Source organism: Ammospiza nelsoni, chromosome 23 (genome assembly GCF_027579445.1).
Source record: "Ammospiza nelsoni isolate bAmmNel1 chromosome 23, bAmmNel1.pri, whole genome shotgun sequence".
In the NCBI taxonomy this organism is placed as follows: Eukaryota; Metazoa; Chordata; class Aves; order Passeriformes; family Passerellidae; genus Ammospiza; species Ammospiza nelsoni.
In genome coordinates, this window is record NC_080655.1 from 6,949,318 (window position 1) to 6,967,721 (window position 18,404).

The 18,404-nt window shown below is 55.7% G+C and overlaps 1 protein-coding gene across 1 annotated transcript; it reads right to left on the minus strand.

The window, feature by feature from the left end:
* Nucleotides 1-2,547: 2,547 nt before the first annotated feature.
* On the minus strand, nt 2,548-14,483 carry MYBPH (myosin binding protein H). Its single transcript, XM_059487974.1, has 12 exons — nt 14,391-14,483; nt 13,184-13,759; nt 12,831-12,965; nt 10,850-11,017; nt 8,075-8,163; nt 6,975-7,170; nt 6,504-6,643; nt 6,201-6,360; nt 5,320-5,456; nt 4,723-4,909; nt 3,059-3,100; nt 2,548-2,785 (listed from the first exon to the last, which is right to left on the minus strand). The coding sequence occupies exons 2-11, from the start codon at nt 13,566-13,568 to the stop codon at nt 3,090-3,092; spliced, it is 1,608 nt and encodes a 535-aa protein (XP_059343957.1). The 5' UTR covers nt 13,569-13,759; nt 14,391-14,483; the 3' UTR covers nt 2,548-2,785; nt 3,059-3,089.
* Nucleotides 14,484-18,404: the final 3,921 nt, after the last annotated feature.

The window sequence follows — 18,404 nt, forward strand, 5'->3', positions numbered from 1 at the left end:
GGGCACTTTGCCACCACTGAAGTTCAGCTGTGGATAGACCTGAGGAGGGGTTGGCTCAATGGACTATCCCTCATCCAGTTCTGGTCCTTCTGGAAATGCCAGTCCCTCCTCCAGGACTGAAGCCGTGGTGGAAAAATTTGAGTAGATTTGGATTCTTTTCTTATCAGCGTCCCTTGTTCACCAGACTCCCGCTGGAAGCAGATCCTGTGGCCCTGCCCTGCCCCAGCAGGGTCGTGCTCCTCAGAGGGGACGTCAGCAGTGAGCAAAGTGACTGCAGCCAGTTCCCAGAGACACTGGGGGTGCAGAGGGGAGAAGGACCTTGGGTGGGTGAGATTTATGGGTGACTTTTAGCAATGTTGGGAGTGTGCAGCACAGGGATTGGGGCAGCCAGGAGTCCCTTCTCCCACTGCTGCAGCCAGCTCTGTTTAGCTCAGAGGGATGAGGAGGGCAGCAAGGAAGAGAGGAGATGAAAGGCTCAGCCACCCACATTTTGTGGGGGTCTTGATATATTTCCAGGCTCCTGGCTCAGACAGCACTGGGAACAACCAGAGCAGAGCAGAAAAACAATGGCAAGGACAGGAGAAAATCCTCCCCTTAGTCCTCATCACAGTAGAGGGGTCCTGAACACCCTCCCAACCTTCCCATGGCGTAGATGGTGCTGTGCTGCTGCTGAGCCCTTGGGAACAGCAATTCCCCACAGATTTCAGCCCACACCCCCCCTCCCAGGCATCACCAGGTGCCCTGGGGCCAGCACTGAGCCTCTCACATGAGGGTGAGGCTTTGGCTCACCCCAAATCTGCCCAGTGCAGGGACTCCTGTGCTCCCACTCTGCCGTGTCCTGTGCCTGCTCTGGCCAGAGCCAGCATCTCCTGGACAGGGCACAGAGAAGAGCCTCAGGTCTCACAGAGCACCAGTATCAGTGGTACCTGAGGATGCTGCAAGCCCAGGTTGGTGAGGACGAGAGAAGACCCCAGGCCGAGGCCGTGCAGCACCTTGCCTTCAGATCAGTGCTGCTGTTTGCCCAGCTCTCACTCCCCCTTGCATCTTATTTCTGCTGCTTTTCTGGAACTGAGCCTTTGGCCTGATCCTTGCTAAGGTAACCAGGAACCTGGCAACTGGGATGCTCATAAATTAAAGGGCATGTGAATGATTGCTTCATTAAAAATAGCATGAAGTGTATTTTTCCACTCTGTGCTCTCCAGACCTGTCCCTGAGGGGGAGCCCTCACTAAAAGTGGATGTTGTCACCCACCTCCATCCCCTGTGGGGTCACAAACACAGTCCGTGCTCTGTAGGACTGAAATAAGGGCCTGGAAAGGGCACAGCATGCAGCATGACAGAGTCCTGGAGATCAGCTCACAGCCTGCTTCCAGACCCTGTCCCTGACAGAATCCCAGTGGCAAGGTCAGTGCCCAGGTACAGGGACAGCCCCAGCAGTGCCTGGGCTGGGTATGAGCATGCAGGGGAAAGCAAGCTCTGCCCTTGCCAGCTGGGACTGCAGCCTCTGCTCTGGGGCATTGCCTCCAGCACCAACCACCTCGAAAATACAGCCTGAGCAGCAGTGGGACAAAATTAATCCGACAATGCCCTCTGATGGTGGAAACAAACAACCCTGGTGTGAGCGGTGCACCTGGCATTACTGAGCCTCATGGGACCAGTAACACTCCCTGGGCTTCATCTTGGGCTGTAGGTGCCTGGGGACAGATGGGGACAAAGCAGAGGGGCTGCAGGAGAGATGCAGAGACGGGCTTGGTTAACCACAGGCACTGCCCAGCTTTGCTCTCCACGGCACCAAGGGTGGGATGGGTTCCCATCTGTGGGTGCCAGGCTGGATTTGCATCTACACTGGCAATTCCAGGGCCAGCCAGGACACAGGCAGGACAGGAGCCTGGCCCCATGACAGAGCTGCCACGCAGCTGGGAGAGCTCCTACCCTCATGCCCAGGCTGAGGGGGAGGCAGTGCTGGTGGAGAGATCACCCCACGCGTCTGGCCCCAGGTAACCTTGTGTTCCATGGGTCCCTCTGGGCTCTGGTGACACCCACAGTGTCTCCCTTGTGTTCCATGGGTCCCTCTGGGCTCTGGTGACACCCAGGGTCTGCCCCGAGCTGGCCCAGAGTTCAAGTGATATCTCACCCTGCACATGAACCACCAGCTCACAGGGGTGATTCCCCTCCTCTGGGTAAAACACCAACATGTCCTGTCACCCTGGGGAGGTGACAGCTCCTGGCTGGATCATTGCCTCACTGGTGTGGATAAAAAAATCTGTGCTTCAATAAAGAAGCATTAAGATGCTGCAACACTGATGTGGCATTTCTTTTTCCCCAGCCAGAGTCATTCCCCTGCTCCAGAAGGAAATCTTTCTGAATTCTTTTTCTCTTTGTTGGGTTCCTTCTGGTTCAGGAATCTCTCTATGTGCTGGTCCTTCCTTTCCAAGCTCAAAACCCTTTTCCTCTGCCATTGGTTGGGTGGGATCCTACCTGGCTCCAACAGCAGCCCTGGCACCTCTCCATATCTCCCCACCCAAGTAACCCCACAATGAGCAGGACAGAGGCGTTTGGTGGCTTTTATTAGGAGCAAAGCCCCTCAGCTGGGTTTGTTTTACTGTCACAGCTAATGGCAGGTTCAGAGAGGGCCATGCCATGGCAGGCTGAGGTGCAGCCCCCAGAGCACTGCCAGGAAGGGGCAGTGCAGCAGGCAGCAGAGACCATGGCCAGGGGCATAGCACCAGCCCCACCACGCCTGGCACCTGCAGGATCCACCTGGGAAAAGGAACGAGATCCGAGTCCTGCAAGGGCACCAAGAGAGCCCTGGTCAGGGATGGGTGGGAAACATGTCCCTGCCACAGCTCTTATGCAAGACAAACCCAGCCACATTTACAGCCCCCCCTCCACCTCACCAAGGGACAGGTTCATCACCCCACCCATGCATCTCCAGCCATGGGACAAGGAAGACCTGAGCTGGGACTCCATCATCAGGGCTAATCCAGGACACTCAGCCCACTCCATCCCCCTGAAGGGATCCATCTTCCCTCCATCCTGGTGCCCCAACCCAGACCTACCTTGCTCTTTGTCTTGTCCTCCAATCTGTCCTCACTTGGGTACTGTAGGAGAGCACAGGAGACAAAAACCCCTTGAACTCCCCTTGTCTTACTCCCCTTTTGACTCCCAAAAGTGCTGTATGCTCTATGCTCGCCCCAATGTGCACCAGCACATCTCAACCCTGCACACCCCATCCCTGCACACATCTGCTCCAAGCAATCCCACACCCCACCCTCACCGCCTGCTCCTGCCAGTGTCCCCAAGGTCCCAGCCTGGGTCACTCCCAGGTGTTTGTGTCCCCAGCACAGTGCCCAGCTCCTCCTCCTTGGCCAGCTGGGCTGATCCCCCAGGGGGCAGCAGGGCAGGGGGGGTTCTGCCCCTGTGCCCTGCTCAGGTGAGGCCCCACCTGCAGAGCTGCCCCAGCCCTGGGGCCCAGCACAGGAAGGAGCTGGAGCTGCTGGAGAGAGCCCAGAGGAGGCCACGGAGCTGCTCTGAGGGCTGGAGCCCCTCTGGGAGAGCTGGGGGTGCTCACCTGGAGAAGGGAAGGCTCTGGGGAGAGCTCAGAGCCCCTTCCAGTGCCTAAAGGGGCTCCAGGAGAGCTGGAGAGGGACTGGGGACAAAAGCCTGGAGGGACAGGACAAGGCGGAATGGCTTTTCACTGCCAGAGGCCAGGGATGGATGGCATACTGGGAAGGAATTGCTCCCTGTCAGGGTGGGGAGGGCCTTGCCCAAGTTACCCAGAGAAGCTGTAGCTGCCTCTGAATCCCTGGAAACGTTCAGGGCCAGGTTGGACAGGGCTTGGAGCAATCTGGTAGGGTAGAAGGTGTCCCTGCCCATGGCAGGGGGTGGGACTGGGTGAGCTTTAGGTCCCTTCCCAGCCAGAGCATTGCTCTGTTGAGGGTCCCTGCCCAGCTGCACTCAGGATGTGCCTGTGGGGCCACGCACCAGGGCCAGCTGGGTCAGTGCTCCTGGAGGATGCAGAGCAGCTCCCACAGAGCTGAGCACTGACCCTGTGCCACACACCCTGTGCCAGACCAACAGCTCTGCAGCTTCCACAGGGCCTGGGGTGCTGGGGCTGCCAGATTGGAGCTCTGCCTGTGTGGGAAGTGGGGCAGAGTGTGTCTGGGGGCAAGAGTGTGCTTGGAAGCCACAGGAGAGGAAATGTAAGTGTTCAAGGACACCTGGCCAGCACAGGAACACACAGAGGGTGTGTGGGCAGTGATCCTCCCATGGGCCAAACAGGGGAGCAACATGGGGCAGGTCTGCTCTGGATGCTCTGCTGAGGTAGGGAAATGTGAGTGGGAAATGTGGACAGGATGCCAAGACATAAATCAGAGCAGCCCAGATGCAGGGGAGGAGGGTCACACACACCCCCCGTACCACTCCTGGGACAAGAGCAGGGGCAGCCAGTGCTGGGCTTGGCCTCCAGCAGCTCCTCTGGCTCTGCCATTTCTGATTTCCTCCCCATTTTTTTCCCCACAAATAAGGAAAGGTGATTTCAAGATGCTTCAAGACCATAAACCCAAGCAGCCCAAAGGTGCAGCTCCCCAGGGCTGCCCAAAGTCCTTAGATTCCCTCACAACCAGGATCAACCCAAAACAGGGACAAACCACAGCCCTGGGAAAGTGAGACCTGGAAAAGGCAGGCAAGGGCTCCTGCTCCTCCTTCCCTAAGGAACTCTCACCTTTCACATCCAGTCTGCAGTCTACTGAGGCTTCCCCCAGGGGGTTCACAGCCTTGCAGGTGTAGACACCCCCATCGAAAGGGCCAGGCTTGCGGATCTCCAGGGAGCACACGCCCTGATCAATCAGTGCTATGTATTTGGGATCTTCCCGGATCTCCATCTGATTTTTCAACCAGATGATTTTGGGCTGAAAGTTTAAAGCAGGGAGAGAAATGAGAAATCTAAATGTCCCCAAAGTACAGCCACCTCTCTCTGCCTTTGCCTTGGCCCTGCCTGAAGCTTGTGGCCATGGTGGGATTCACAGTCAGAAGTATTTTGAAGATCCAAATCTCCCACTTGTGAGCCCTAACCACTGCTCCACCCTTCCTCCCCCAGCACAGAGGAAACAGGGCATGGCTTGATTTAAGACCAGTCTCCCATTTCCTTGCAGAAACACCCCAGTTTGACTCAGAGGGCAACTTCAGCTCCTTAACCTCACCCAACCCTAATCCAACAGCACCAACCATCCCCTAGGTGGTCTCCCACCTCCAGCCACCTTGCAGAAATCCCCCAGGTGTCCCCAGGAAGGGTTATAGTGTCCCTGGAGGAGGCACCGACCTGGGGGAAGCCCCGCACGGAGCAGAAGAGGTGGGTGCTGTAGCCCCGCGTGGTCGTTCGGTCTGTCAGGGGCTGCGTGAACTTTGGGGGCTCCATCATGTCCCGCTGGGGGATCTTCTCTGGCTGGTAAGTGGTTTCTAAGGAAGGAATTAATTCTAGCTGAGACCTCAGGCTCCCAGGCTGACCAGCACAGGAATTCAGCACAAGGTGCCCAAACCCATTTCTGTTCCCTCTTATAGGGAGCAAGATGTCAGCTGGCCTGACCCAAGGACCTGGCCCTCAGCTCAGAGCAGCCCTGTTTCCTCATCCAATCATGAGATGGCAGTGCCCAGGCCCTGCAAGGAACAGGGGGGATGCCAACCCCACTGTGACACATCCTGTGCACAGCAGTGAGACCCAGGCCGGGCACACTCTGAATCTCCCACTCCATCCCCAAATCTCAACCACAGAAATAAGAGCTGGAGGGAAGCTCTGCAGCTGGCAGAGACCCTAGGTCACTGTGTGCTACCAGGGAGCAGGATGGAAACAGATGGAAGGAGAGCAGGGCTGGTTGGAGATTTGGCCCTGAGCTGTGGAAAAAAGCCAGGGCTGCTCTGACTCTTCCCAGCTCCTGTTTCCATCTCATCCCAGGGATGTCCATGCCTTGGTTCTTCCAGGGGGCTGAGCATGGCATAAGCTCTCCCCAGAGGAGAAATGAGGTGCAGAGAGGGGGCAGGGTACCTCTGGACCTTGGGGGTGCTCAGCCTCACCCCTGCTGGTCTTGTCCTGGGGACCAGCCCAGCAACATCAACACAACTCCAAGGAAACCCCACGGGCCCATTGGTCAGGACCACTCTTGGACAGCCCCCTCCCCAGCCCCTCAGCCAGGGACATGTCCCCACTTGTCTTCTCGATGTGGGCCACTCCAGAGGCCACCGCAGCGCTGTCGCTGAGCCCACAGATGTTCTCGGAGAACACTCGAAAGGAGTAGGTGTTGCCAATGATGAGGTCAGAGATGGTGCAGCTGGTGCGGGTGCAGCGCTCCAGCACTGTGAACCATTTCTGGAAGGAAAAAAGGAGGGAAAAAGAGAGCAGTGAGGAAAGACAGGCTGTGACAAGGATGGAGAAGGTGTGGGGTGGGGCAGGGAGTGCCGCAGTCCCTCTCCCATCAGGGCATCACCACCAACAGGAGTGCCCAGGCTCACCCCACTCTTCTTGTCTGACTTCTGCACCCTGTAGCCCTTGATCTCAGCATTCCCGTTGTCCGCAGGAGGGGTCCACTCCAGGGCCACATTAAAGCCCCACACATCCACCAGCTTCAGGTTCTGGGGAGGGCCGGGTGGCTCTGCAAACACAAACACCCTCAGGGTGACATCCCAGTTTGCTCCCCCCACATTCTGTACCTTGGCCGTCCCTTTACCTTGTTTTTAATCTCTTCTCACCTTGGTGCAGCACACAAGGGATGAGAAGCTGAGGGGCAAGGCTGGCAGAAACTCTGCATTCCCACCCAGAGAAGTTCACATGCATGATCCTGTTGAGGATCCCACTGGAACAGGGACTCCAGAGTCCTTTGCCTTGTTGCCATCGCATCACATCCCACCCAGAACAAGACCTACCCAACCAAGGAGGAGAAAAGAGCTCCAGGGTGATCCTGCAGGGTGCCACCCTCAGCTTACCAACCACCTGGATGTCCAGGGTAGCCTTGTCCTCGGCGCCGTTGATGCGCACCGTGAGCTCGTACTTGCCCGAGTCGGCGCGCTGGGCCTGGCGGATGTAGAAGATGGTGTCCCGGGCCGTGGTGCGGATGTTGATGCGGCTGCTGTCCAGGGGCTGCCCTCCCTTGCTCCAGCTCACCTCGGGCTGCGGCTTTCCCTGCAGACACAGGCGGGTCAGCAGCCCCTCGGGCATGGGTCCTGCTGGAAGGATGGGCAGCAGAGCCACCGCGCTGTGTCCGGGCAGCAGCAGCCCGAGGGCCACCTCTCCCATCCAGCAGGAAAGAAGCTGCAGCTGATTCCTGTCAGACTCACTAAGGGGAAGCCATCAGGCTCCAGGGATGAGGTGGGAGCATGCTGGCTCCCCAAGGTCCTCACGGAGCCAGCCCAGCTGTACTTGCCAGGGCACAACTCTGCTGAGCCCAGGCTCCAGCTTAGCACCATTCAGGGCTTGAACTCAGCATACATGGAAAATTCATATCTGGAGCATGGCCAGCAGAGTCCAAACTGTCTGTGAGACATGGCATGGACAAGCCCCTCAGTTCAGGGGCCTCTCACTCCCTCCGCTTGCCCAAAATGTTTCAGAGCCAGCTGCCATGCTGGAGGTGCTCTGGTGATGTCCCAGACATGATGAGAGAGATAGCTGAGGAGACAACCTCCAACCTAACCCACCAGTGTCAGCATTGCTCCACCTGGGCCTGCCCTCCTCCAAAGGCAGCTGGTCTCCTCCAGGGACCCCAGTGCTGTGCTATGGGGTCCCAAGGCATGTGGCCAGGAGCACGAGCTGAACTGGACTTATTGGCTGAGACAGCAGAAACAGCCAGTCCATGTCCAGATGTGTTTGGGGATATCCCACTGCAACATCATCAACAAAGACGTAGCAGGGGAAAAATGGAACCTGGACAGGAAGAGGAGAGAGATTCCCAGCCCATCACCCACCCTTGGCCCATAAGACACAATGACCAGGCCAAGCCAGAGCACAGTTGGACCCATAAGCTAACCTGCAGGAGCTAATCTGGAGTGCAATGCCCAGCAGATTAAAGCCCAAATCGCCCCCCCGGTACCTGAAAGGGGATCATGATGTTCACAGCATCCCCCACACGCCTGATGTAAGTCTCCCGCAGGTGCCGAGGCATGCGGATCTTCGGGAGCTCTGGGGACAGAATTCCCATTGTGAGACCAGGAACCCCCATTCCTCAGCTGGCTGGCCCTCTCCACACACAGCCCTGCTTGGCCGCCAAGAAAATCCACCCCAACACGGCCACCTTCTCCCTCTCCTCTCCTGGACAGCTCTGCTTCCCTGCAGGCTGTGCTGGCCTGTCCCATTCCTGTACCCCGGAGTGACAGCCGTCCCTGGGATCCTCGGTCACCAAGCCAAGGGCAGCATTCTGATGGACCATTCACCCCTCTTCATGACTTCCTGGCCATGGACACAGCCTGGCCTCAACCTGAAGAGCCACAACATGACTTATATTGTAACAAGGCAGGGAACAGCATCTCCCAGTTGGGAAATATTTATCCCCCTGACTTTCCAGAGGCATACAGCCCAACTTTCAGCAAGGACAAGGCTCAACCTCCACCTTCCCGTGCAGTCCAGGCCTCTGAAACACCAAGGAGGTGCCTGGTCATACCAGAGTTGTGAAAGGCAAACATCTCCAGGGAAACACAACACAGACAAGCAAAATGCCCACTGGAGAATGCTCATGGAGCGTGTCCCCTTCCCAGAGTGGAACAGGAGCCGAACAACTCTGCTGGCTCAGTGATAGCCAGGGATCCCTCTGGAGCCCCTCAGAAGGAGCTGGGAGTCTCTGCCCGGGTTAAATGTGCACAAGCTTCACCCTGGGGAGGGGGCCCAGGCAGAATAAACCAGGCCTGAGCCAAACAGCTGTGAGGGCTGGGGAGCAGGGACAGGCCCTCGCTGACAGCTGAGACCGTCCCTGCTCTGCTCTGCTGCCATTCCTGCAGGGATCCATCCCCCTGCTGCCACTTGGGCTCATCAGTCTCAGCTGGGGAGGGAAACCCGACCTCGGGCAGGAATGTTAATTCATGGATGTTTTCCCCAGATCCCCAGTGCTTCTCTCAGAGGGACTGGGCTGGCCAAGGTCAGTGGCCACAGCGACAAAATGTCATGGTGGGAAGGCCTTTTTTCCTGCCCTTGTTCCCGGGAAAATGTGACTCCCATACTGATCCTTCATCTGGTTTCTCCTTGTCTCTCTCCACCTCCCAAGCCCACTCATCCCACCTGTTGTTAAGCTCCGTGCTGTCCCATTGCTGCTATTTAAAATCCCCTTGGGTGCTATAAATGAACTGGTGAGATGCATAAAATGCAGGCTGAGAGAAAATGTGAGGGTCAGGAGACAACAGATGGGAAGGGAAGGTTTGGGAAGGGAAGGTTTGGGAAGGGAAGGTTTGGGAAGGGAAGGTTTGGGAAGGTTTGGGAAGGTTTGGGAAGGGAAGGGAAGGTTAGGGAAGGGAAGGGAAGGTTTGGGAAGGTTTGGGAAGGGAAGGTTTGGGAAGGGAAGGGAAGGTTTGGGAAGGGAAGGTTTGGGAAGGGAAGGGAAGGGAAGGTTTGGGAAGGTTTGGGAAGGGAAGGGAAGGGAAGGGAAGGGAAGGGAAGGGAAGGGAAGGGAAGGGAAGGGAAGGGAAGGGAAGGGAAGGGAAGGGAAGGGAAGGGAAGGGAAGGGAAGGGAAGGGAAGGGAAGGTTTGGGAAGGGAAGGTTTGGGAAGGGAAGGTTTGGGAAGGGAAGGGAAGGGAAGGTTTGGGAAGGGAAGGGAAGGGAAGGGAAGGGAAGGGAAGGGAAGGGAAGGGAAGGGAAGGGAAGGGAAGGGAAGGGAAGGGAAGGGAAGGGAAGGGAAGGGAAGGGAAGGGAAGGGAAGGGAAGGGAAGGGAAGGGAAGGGAAGGGAAGGGAAGGGAAGGGAAGGACCCAGTAGATCAAGTTGTGTGGGGGTCTCTCAGCTTTTTGGGTTTTACACCTGTACATGTGCCTGGAACAAAGCTCAGGCAACAGGTACAGGGTGTGGAAAGCATGAGCTGTACATTGACCATCTCATGCCAGTCCCTCACACCCCATTTTTCCCAGTCCTATAAGGTCTGGTGGGATGGTTTTGAGATCAGAGGGGAGCAGGCACAGCCACCACCCTGAAGCCAAATTCACCTCCTCCAAGCACACTGAGAAGATGGACCCCGCAGGACCCTTTCCATGGGTTGATAGTCTTCTCCAAGCCTTTTCTTATGAAAAGCTGGTGGTTCCAGGAATAACTTTTCTTAGTATTTCTATTTTTAAGCAGCTGAAAAATCTGATGTGCTGAATAACAAGAAAACTTGAGCATTAATAATTCCTTCTAGAGGGAAAATGATTCTGTATTTGCTGTTTGCTGAGTGCAAACAGGCCCTGCCCTCCTGCATCAGCCTCTGCACATTGGCAGCACCCTGAGAGGAATGTGAGTCTTGCTAAGCATGGGAGCAACTCATTCATTAGCGAGTTCAGCATGATTAAAGTTCCCATGCTCCAGACAACCAGCTCTTGACTTCCCTGAGCTAAATAAACAAAGCTGTCCAATGTGTGCCGTGGCATATTTGGGATGTGACACTGCCAAGGGGAGGAGACATGCTCAGGGGAGGTGGATTCTGAGCTCTTGCCATTAAATGGGAAAATGTGGCTCTGCCTTTTGAGTCCTTCACCCCCAAAATTTCAACATCAGCAAGATTGGAGAGGTCAGGAGTCTCTGAGAATAACATCTGTCAGAGGCTGGATGGGACCCCTGAGCGGCTGCTCATGCTCAGATGGGCTGGGCAGAGCTTTGGCACAGAAATGGTGCCCTCAGGGGCAGTACTCACGGAGGATCTCCCTGATGAGCACGGGCTGCTCCAGCGTGGCCGGGGCGCTGCTCCCGCTGGCGCTGACGGCCACCACCCGCACGTGGATCTTGTCCCCAGAGCTGAGTTCTGGCACCGTGCAGCGGGTGGAAAGGAAAGGCTCCTGGTTCACAGCTTTCCAGTCTGAACCTGCAACAGAGCCAGCACAGTGCCTTGGATGTGCTGTGGACGGACAGACACACCCTGAGCAGCAGGATCGAGGCCCAGAAGGTGAGACCCAGAGGCAAAGAATCCTTTCCTTGGAAATGGGGAAGGATTTGGGGCACCAGCAGAAAAAGGAGCTTTGGCAGGGAGGTTGGCCACCTCTGCCAAGGAGTGTGGGGTATGAAGTGCTGGCAGGAGCTCAGCACTGGAGCACGAGGACATTTGCAAGCAAGAAAAGGCATCGGGCCAGCGAACACGTCCCTGCTGACCAGGTGCATTTCTGAAACGAAAGATCCTTGGAGCTCCCTGCCAGCCACTCTGCTCCCCTCACTGCCCCAGGACAGCACTGGGGCTCACCATGGCCTCCACAAACCCCTCCACACTGAGCAGGGTCTGCTCAGGACCTGCCCCTGGCCAGATGGACTGTCCAAGTGTTCTTCCCGCTGGTAAGGGATGTCTCAAACTCAACCCAGAGTCCAGCCCCAGCTAACCTGGCTTTGCGTCTCAAGATGTTTCTCACTTGGCAAACAAACTGCCCCAGTATCCCAGGGAGTGGGTCAGTATCCCAGGGAGTGGGTGTCCCTGGTGAGAAATGAGAGTGACCCACAAATGCCAGGGTGTGCCAAGCCCCCATGTGCACCTTCAGAACAGGAAAGTTTTCTTGTCAATGCCACTGGAGCAGCCAAATCCCATCAGATCCTCTTTCCCTTCACCACTGGCATTGCCCAAATCAGCCCTCACTCAAATATCACCATATTTTAGCCAACCAGAGTCTTGTACCCATCCAAATACAGCAGTCCTGTGGTTCCTGGGTGATGACAGAGGGACTGGAGTTCTCCTGTCCTGCAGCAGACCCAAAGCAAGCCAGGAGAACATCCAGACTGAGCCCTTAGGGTGGCTGTCAGACAGATCCCTCCAGGAATGTCTGCATCTGTCCTTGTCCCATGCAAGGACCTCCTCATGCATCCCACCCAGTCGTGGCAACCTCTCCACCTGCAGCCCAACAGTGGGAGCCTCCCACAGCCAAGAATGTGTCCGTCATGTGTGCCACAAGCTAAACAGCTGAGGATCAAGTTCCCTGAGGGCCATGGGCCACCTGGGCCTCCCAAACCACTCCAGCCCAGCCTCCCCTTGTGGATCCTCCCATCCACACAGACCCTTCACTCTTACCCCAAAGCCCAGCAGGGCTTCAAGAGAGTGCCCAAAACACAAATCTTATCCACTCACCTTGTTCCACCTCCCAGCAGTACAACTGGAGAGCCATGGACAATTGCTGGACAACTGCTGCCACCTCCCAGCCCACCTCCATCCACCACAGCCACTTTCCTTCCAGACATTATCAAGTCTGCTGATACATGCCCAGGACCCTTCCCTTCCTCATCCTCCCATTTTATCCCCATTCCTTCCATGCTTCATTTTTGGGCAAACATGGGAGTGTTGAACTTTTTCCTCCTGTTTTCTTGAAATGCCATCCCAGCCCTGGGTCTCTGCAGCTCTGGAGTTCATCAGAGACCATCCCCAGAGGGTGTGCTGGTCTCTGCTCCCCGCTAGAGCTGGACACAGCAGTGACTCTAAACCTGCTCCAAGCCCCTGCTAAAGCCATCACTTCTGTCTGACAGGCAATGGGATTCCCTGTTCCTTCATGGAAAAGAAATAGCCATTCAAAATTGATCCATTTGGGCAAAGAAAGGGAATTGTTGCTGGGGGAAATACTCTGCTGGGATCCACCCAGCTCCATCCCATCCCACAACCATGCACCACTTCTCCATGCTCATGAGGCAGGAAGGACCAAACCTACTTCCATCTTTGCAGATCTCCACCACATATCCATCCAGGCCTGCCCGGCCCGTCTGCTCCGGGGCCTTCCAGGTCAGCGTGAATGAGTTTTCACTCACTTCTTCCACAGCCAAGGACAAGGGGCAGCTGGGTGGCTCTGTAACAAACCCACAGTGGTGATGGCAGGGCTCGAGTACGGGGCTCTTGGAGGGCAATCACTCAGCCTCCAGGTCTGTCTTCAGTCCACCTTATCCCCAGCCCTCTCCCACTGCAAAAATATCCTTGATGACTTCATCCCCCCATCCCTTCTCCACGGCACATGCCCCCTCCCAGCCTTGCTTACGTCCCCTCCCCACTCCAGTGTTCCCCACTCACCTTCCTTTGGTTTCTCCACTTTAGGTTCAGGGGCGGGGGGTTCAGCTGGGGGAGCTGGGGAACCTTCTGCAGGCGCTGGAGCTGCTTCTGCTCCAGCTTCTGTGGGGACGGGAGCAGATTCGTCTGTGGGAGCTGGGGGCTGCTCGGGGGGCTGCTCGGGGGCTGGGGGCTCTGCAGCAGCTGCTGCTGGGGCTTCTTGCTTTGGGGCTGCTTCTTCCTTTGGAGGTGCTTCTTCCTTGGGGGCTGCTCCTTCCTTGGGGGCTGCTCCTTCCTTGGGGGCTGCTTCTTCCTTGGGGGCTGCTCCTTCCTTGGGGGCTGGCGCTGCCTTTTTCTTGGCCGTGGCTGGAGCCGGTTTTTTGGCTGCCGGTGCAGTTTTGCCGGTCATGGCTGCAGAGCGTAGGGGCTGGGCAAGGGGATGCTCTGGGGTCTCTGCTCCGGGGTGTCTGCTCTGTTTCCGGGTTCCTGCTCCAGATGAAAGTTCTCTCCCCCGGATCTGGGGTCTGGACTCTGAGGTTGGGGTCCCGGCTCAGGACCAGGTGTCTCCGCTCTGGGCCAATGGTCTCTGCTCCGGCTGTGCTGGGAGGGGAACCAGGTCACTGAGCCAGAACAGGGACTGGGTGACTTTTATAGGCTTTGGCTGGCACTTGTCACCTCTCTGCAAACCAATCTGCCCGCGCAGGCGGGGCTGCCAGGAATAGCCGCCCGGGACCTGCACATTCAGCAGCCCCAGCTGCCCCCTCCTATGGGATGGCAGCACATGGGCCCGGCCCCCCCAGCGGCCCCCTTGGGCTCACTGGGACTGGGCAGGCCAGGGCCAGGTCACCTTTCTTTAGGGACATGGCTCCTGTCCCCAGCATCAGCACCCCTCTGGCTAAGGGCTTCCCTTACCCCTGCCACCTCCTCAGTCACCGACTGACTCCCAGTCCCCGCAGCCTCTCCCTGGACCCCCTCATCCCCCTTGCCTTCTTTAGCCCCTGCATGAACACCAGAACCACCCCCAAGCCCTCCCTGTTAATCCTGCATTCCTCCTTCAGATCCTCCCAGTCCCTGTAGCCCCAGACCCCTCTGGTTCCTCTGCCCTTCTTCAGCCTCATCCCCAATCCCACTGCCCTGAAAGAGGTTGGAAGACAACCTTTGAGTCACCTGGACCAACCCACACCCCTAACCCACATTTCTGGGGAAGATAAATCACTCACCAGCCCCATACCATGTTCTCCAGCCTTTGTTCTGCTCAATCAGCCATCCTTGTCCACGGAGCATGGAGACAAAGGGCGTTATGTCACCCCAGAACTCATGACCAGACACCCTACCAATACCCCCAAACTCAGAGTCACCCCAAATCCCCCCAGTGACCCACGAAAGCCCCATTGATTCTATGGGTCATAAACCACTCGCCCTCTCCTTGTTCCTGTTCCTGTATTTGCCCTCATGCTGTGCATGACACTACTGGTCATGCACAGTAGGGACTAGAAGTGTCTCTGTATCCATAACCTTCTTGCAGTTAGGGTTGAGAGAGTGTTTTTCCCATTTTCCAGCTAATTCCCATCTCCAGGGATGCTGCTCTGAAGTGGCCAAGCAAGCCTGGCTCTCCTGGGTGCTGGTCCATGCGCTCACAGTTCTGTGGTCCCCAGGAAACATCTCCAGACGTGGACATGAGGGTCAAGAGGAATCTCCAAGACAGCCAAAGTGTGAGGCACATTCTCTGCCAGGGCCAGACAACGCCAGCTTTGCTAACAAGGGGCTGGTTTTCCAACTGGGGGGAGCTGTGGTCACTCAGGAATGGGAGGGAGAGAAATAAGAGCAAAGCCCCATTGGCCAGGCTGGTTTTTAAATGCATGGTGACCCAAAGATGAGCCTGAGGGGTGCACCCCAGCTGGAGCATCATGACCCTCCTGCTTCAGAAGGGATATTGGTTTTGTCTCCTGGTTATTTGGAGCAGGACAAAGCCAGGATACCATGAGATAAGGTTGGTGCCTCAGGGAGGGTCTGTTTGCCCCAAACTGTGTGATAACCCAGATGTTCCTTGATTATTTCCCCAGTGAGGAGGAATATGAGTAATAAAAGTTCTGCATTACCCAAAGTTCCCTTGGAGTGCCTGAGGGATGAGATCCTTGAGGCAGGAGAGAGTGGTTTGGGGCTCCCAAGCACTTCTGGTGCCTGCATGAATGGATCCTGGCAGTTCCTTTTCTGCCCAGAGCCCCTTGGAGTGGTTCAGAATTGCCAAGAGGGTCATGAACCAGAAAATTCCCTGCAGCTGCTCCAGCCAGAGAGAGGACAAGTCCTGGTGCCCAGCAGGGCAAGGGAGGGCTGGAGAGGATCATCCATCCATCCTGCTCCAGCTGTCTTGGGCTCCCAGGAGCCAAGTGGAGAAGCTCTGGTTTCTCCACACCTTGGCCCACTAGGATTCCATCGTGCCTTGGATGACCTTGGCCCCCCCCTTGGCTCCTCTGCTTGACCCCTCCACATGGGCCATGCCTTGATGACTCTTTCCATCAGCTCACAGGTGGCCAATTCCAGACTCCCCCAAACATCTGCTCAGGCACCTTCCCTGTGTCTTTCTCAATCATGATTTCTAATTTGAACCAAAAAAACCCACTTCATCGCAAAACAAAAGGGCTTGTTTTGATGATATGTTAAGAGAAGCAATTTTAAGAGCTCAGAAAGAAAAATAAATCAATACCAAAACTCCAGTTCATAAGGAAATGAGCACTCAGATTTCTCTCTGATTTCAGTTTGGGGGATTGCAGCTGAAAATTACATAGTTTCCCCAGGAAAAATAAAGAGCATCAATGCAATAATTTCACTTGAAGTTCTTGATTTGAAAGAAACTTGGGTCTGTCAACCTGCTCCATGATGTTTGGATGCTTCTGCTCTGTTGACTCAGCGGGTGACTAATAGGTTATGAGCAGATGAATCAACATGGTTTATCACCCACTCTTATCTGGGCCACGTTACTGGAGTTTATTGGCATCTTGTTTATTCACATGTTGGGCAAGTGCTGGGTGCTGGGCAAACCCAGCAGGGAAACACTGAGGAGCTGCTGCTGTTGATGGCAAAGGTCCCAATTCCAAGTCAAAGGGTTTCCCACAGGCTCCAGAAGTGGGATTGACCTTTCCTTGCCCACCACGATGGCTTCACTTGGGGATTCACAACGGGGATGGAGAAACTGCTGCCAGGAGGTGATTTCACCTCAGGACAGAGGGGGCTGTCCCAGGCCCCTGTATTCAGTGAGGAAGCTCAAATTAATCTGGTGATGGAAATGAAAATCCCATGGAGGGGGCTGTTCCTGCAGGCAAATGGGAGGGTTGAATATTAAAAATTTAGTGATAATTTAAGTATCAGCACATTTTTGCCTGAAACTCAAAGTATTTCAGGATTTAGCTGAAATACAGGTTATCCATGTTTTCCAGTGAGAAAAAAAATCTCTTCCTATGAAAACTGGTACTTTTATAACTTGGCTTTGACCCACATTTCCAGCCCACCAAGTCACTGATACATTTCCTTACTTATTCTCTGAGTGAGTATAGGTCTAAATATAGGAAATAACATTTATGCCAGAAAGGATCAGATCCTCCTCATGCCACTGTTACTCCAAATCCCCCTGATGATGCAGCACAGACGTTGATCATTTTCCAGCAGGAAAATGTTTGTTTGACAGGATCCCATTGCAAAGAGGTGAATTTGTTCCCGCAAAGCATCAGATGGGCCCATCCAGCCACAGTCCCAGTTCAGGAGAGCAGAATTCCATTGCAGATGGGATGGGGGAGGTCCCCACCACGACAGCTGATGTGCTGCTGCAGGGAGAGAGAAGATGCCTCTGATAGCTGGGGCAAACCATGGAGGCTCCCAGAGATTAGGACATCCCCTGAAGAGGGCTCCAGGATTAGGCAGGAGGTTGTGAGACCTTCCCATTGCACATCGTAAAGCAAAGGGAAGATCCCAAGGGCCTGGAATAAACAAGGAGCTCCCTGAAGCTGTCACAACTCTGTGCTCATCCTCTCCTGTCCCTGTCCCCATGAACATCTCTGGAGATTCTGGTGGGCTCTTTGCACCCCAGCAAGACTGTGAAAGCAGCAGTGGATGTCACACCTGAGCCACCACAGGCTCTGGGCACAGCATCATCTGGTCCCTGGCACAGCCATGGGTTTGGCCAGGACAGAGGACAGAGCACCAGGGCATCAGTGTGGGTGTCAGCAAGGAGAGCCACCCACAGCCTGGATCAGGGGAAACCTGGGACTGACAGGGCCCCCACTGCCAACCCCAGTGAGATAAATTCAGAGTCACCCGACAGGACAGAGGAGAACCATGCCCACCTCCCTTTGGCCACATCCAACCCTGCACACATTGTGTGGACTGTGAGTCTATGGGAGACATCACAGAAGGCCAGAAAAATGCCCAAATCTCCTGAATTTCAGCAGAAAGGAGGTGTCCAAGCCCCGTCAGGGAGGCTGCTGCTGGTGGTTACTGGAGCTGATTCCTGTGTGGGTCTGTGCCCTCCCTTCAACTGCTGTACCTGCCTTTGCCTGTCCCCTTCCAGGGTTAATTCAGATCTCCAGAAAACTAGAGAGCTCATCTGGAAAGGACACAGTGGCCAACCACAAATGCCAGCAGGTTGTTTAGGTAGGCAGGCTCAGTGCCCTACCCACCACCTCCCAAATCCCACATCCCTGCTCAGCATTTCCAGCCTGCTGTCACTGCGATATTCACAGAGCACTGAGTCAAGCAGTCGGGGCAGGCAGCAGGTGGGCTGGGACCAGGCTGGATTTCCATTTGTCTGTCACACACAAGTGGACACTTACTTCATCCCAAAGCAATGACTGCAGGCAGGGGCTCCAGCCCTGAGCTGGGACACGGCCCCAGTTCCCCTCCCAAAGCCCCCCAGGACAGGGCCTGTCTCGGTGTCACCCTGGGAAAATAATTCTAAGCAAGTATTGCTTTGAAATATCCTTGTCTGGTCCAGAAAAGTCAACCAGGTAACAAAGAGACATCAGCAGGAGCATCTCTGGGGTGCTGAAGGGCGTTTCTTGCCTGGTGGACATCCCTTGATGGGCACAGGCCTTTGACAGCCACTGGCTCCAGAGCTGTCCCTGTCACTGGGTGCAGCCCAGCCCACCCCAGCAGCACTCAGCAGCACCAGTTTGATTCACTGACTCTCCAGTAACCCTTTCTTCAGGGAAAACATTGTTCAGCCCTGACACAAGCTGCCCAGGGCAGTGGTGGA

Coding starts and splice junctions, on each gene's coding strand:
- MYBPH (XM_059487974.1), bottom strand. CDS start 13,568: ATGACCGGCAAAACTGCACCGGCAGCCAAAAAACCGGCTCCAGCCACG. Junction 12,966..13,183: donor AGTGGAGAAACCAAAGGAAG/GTGAGTGGGGAA, acceptor GGTTTGTTACAG/AGCCACCCAGCTGCCCCTTG. Junction 8,164..10,849: donor GCTCATCAGGGAGATCCTCC/GTGAGTACTGCC, acceptor TTCTGTCCCCAG/AGCTCCCGAAGATCCGCATG.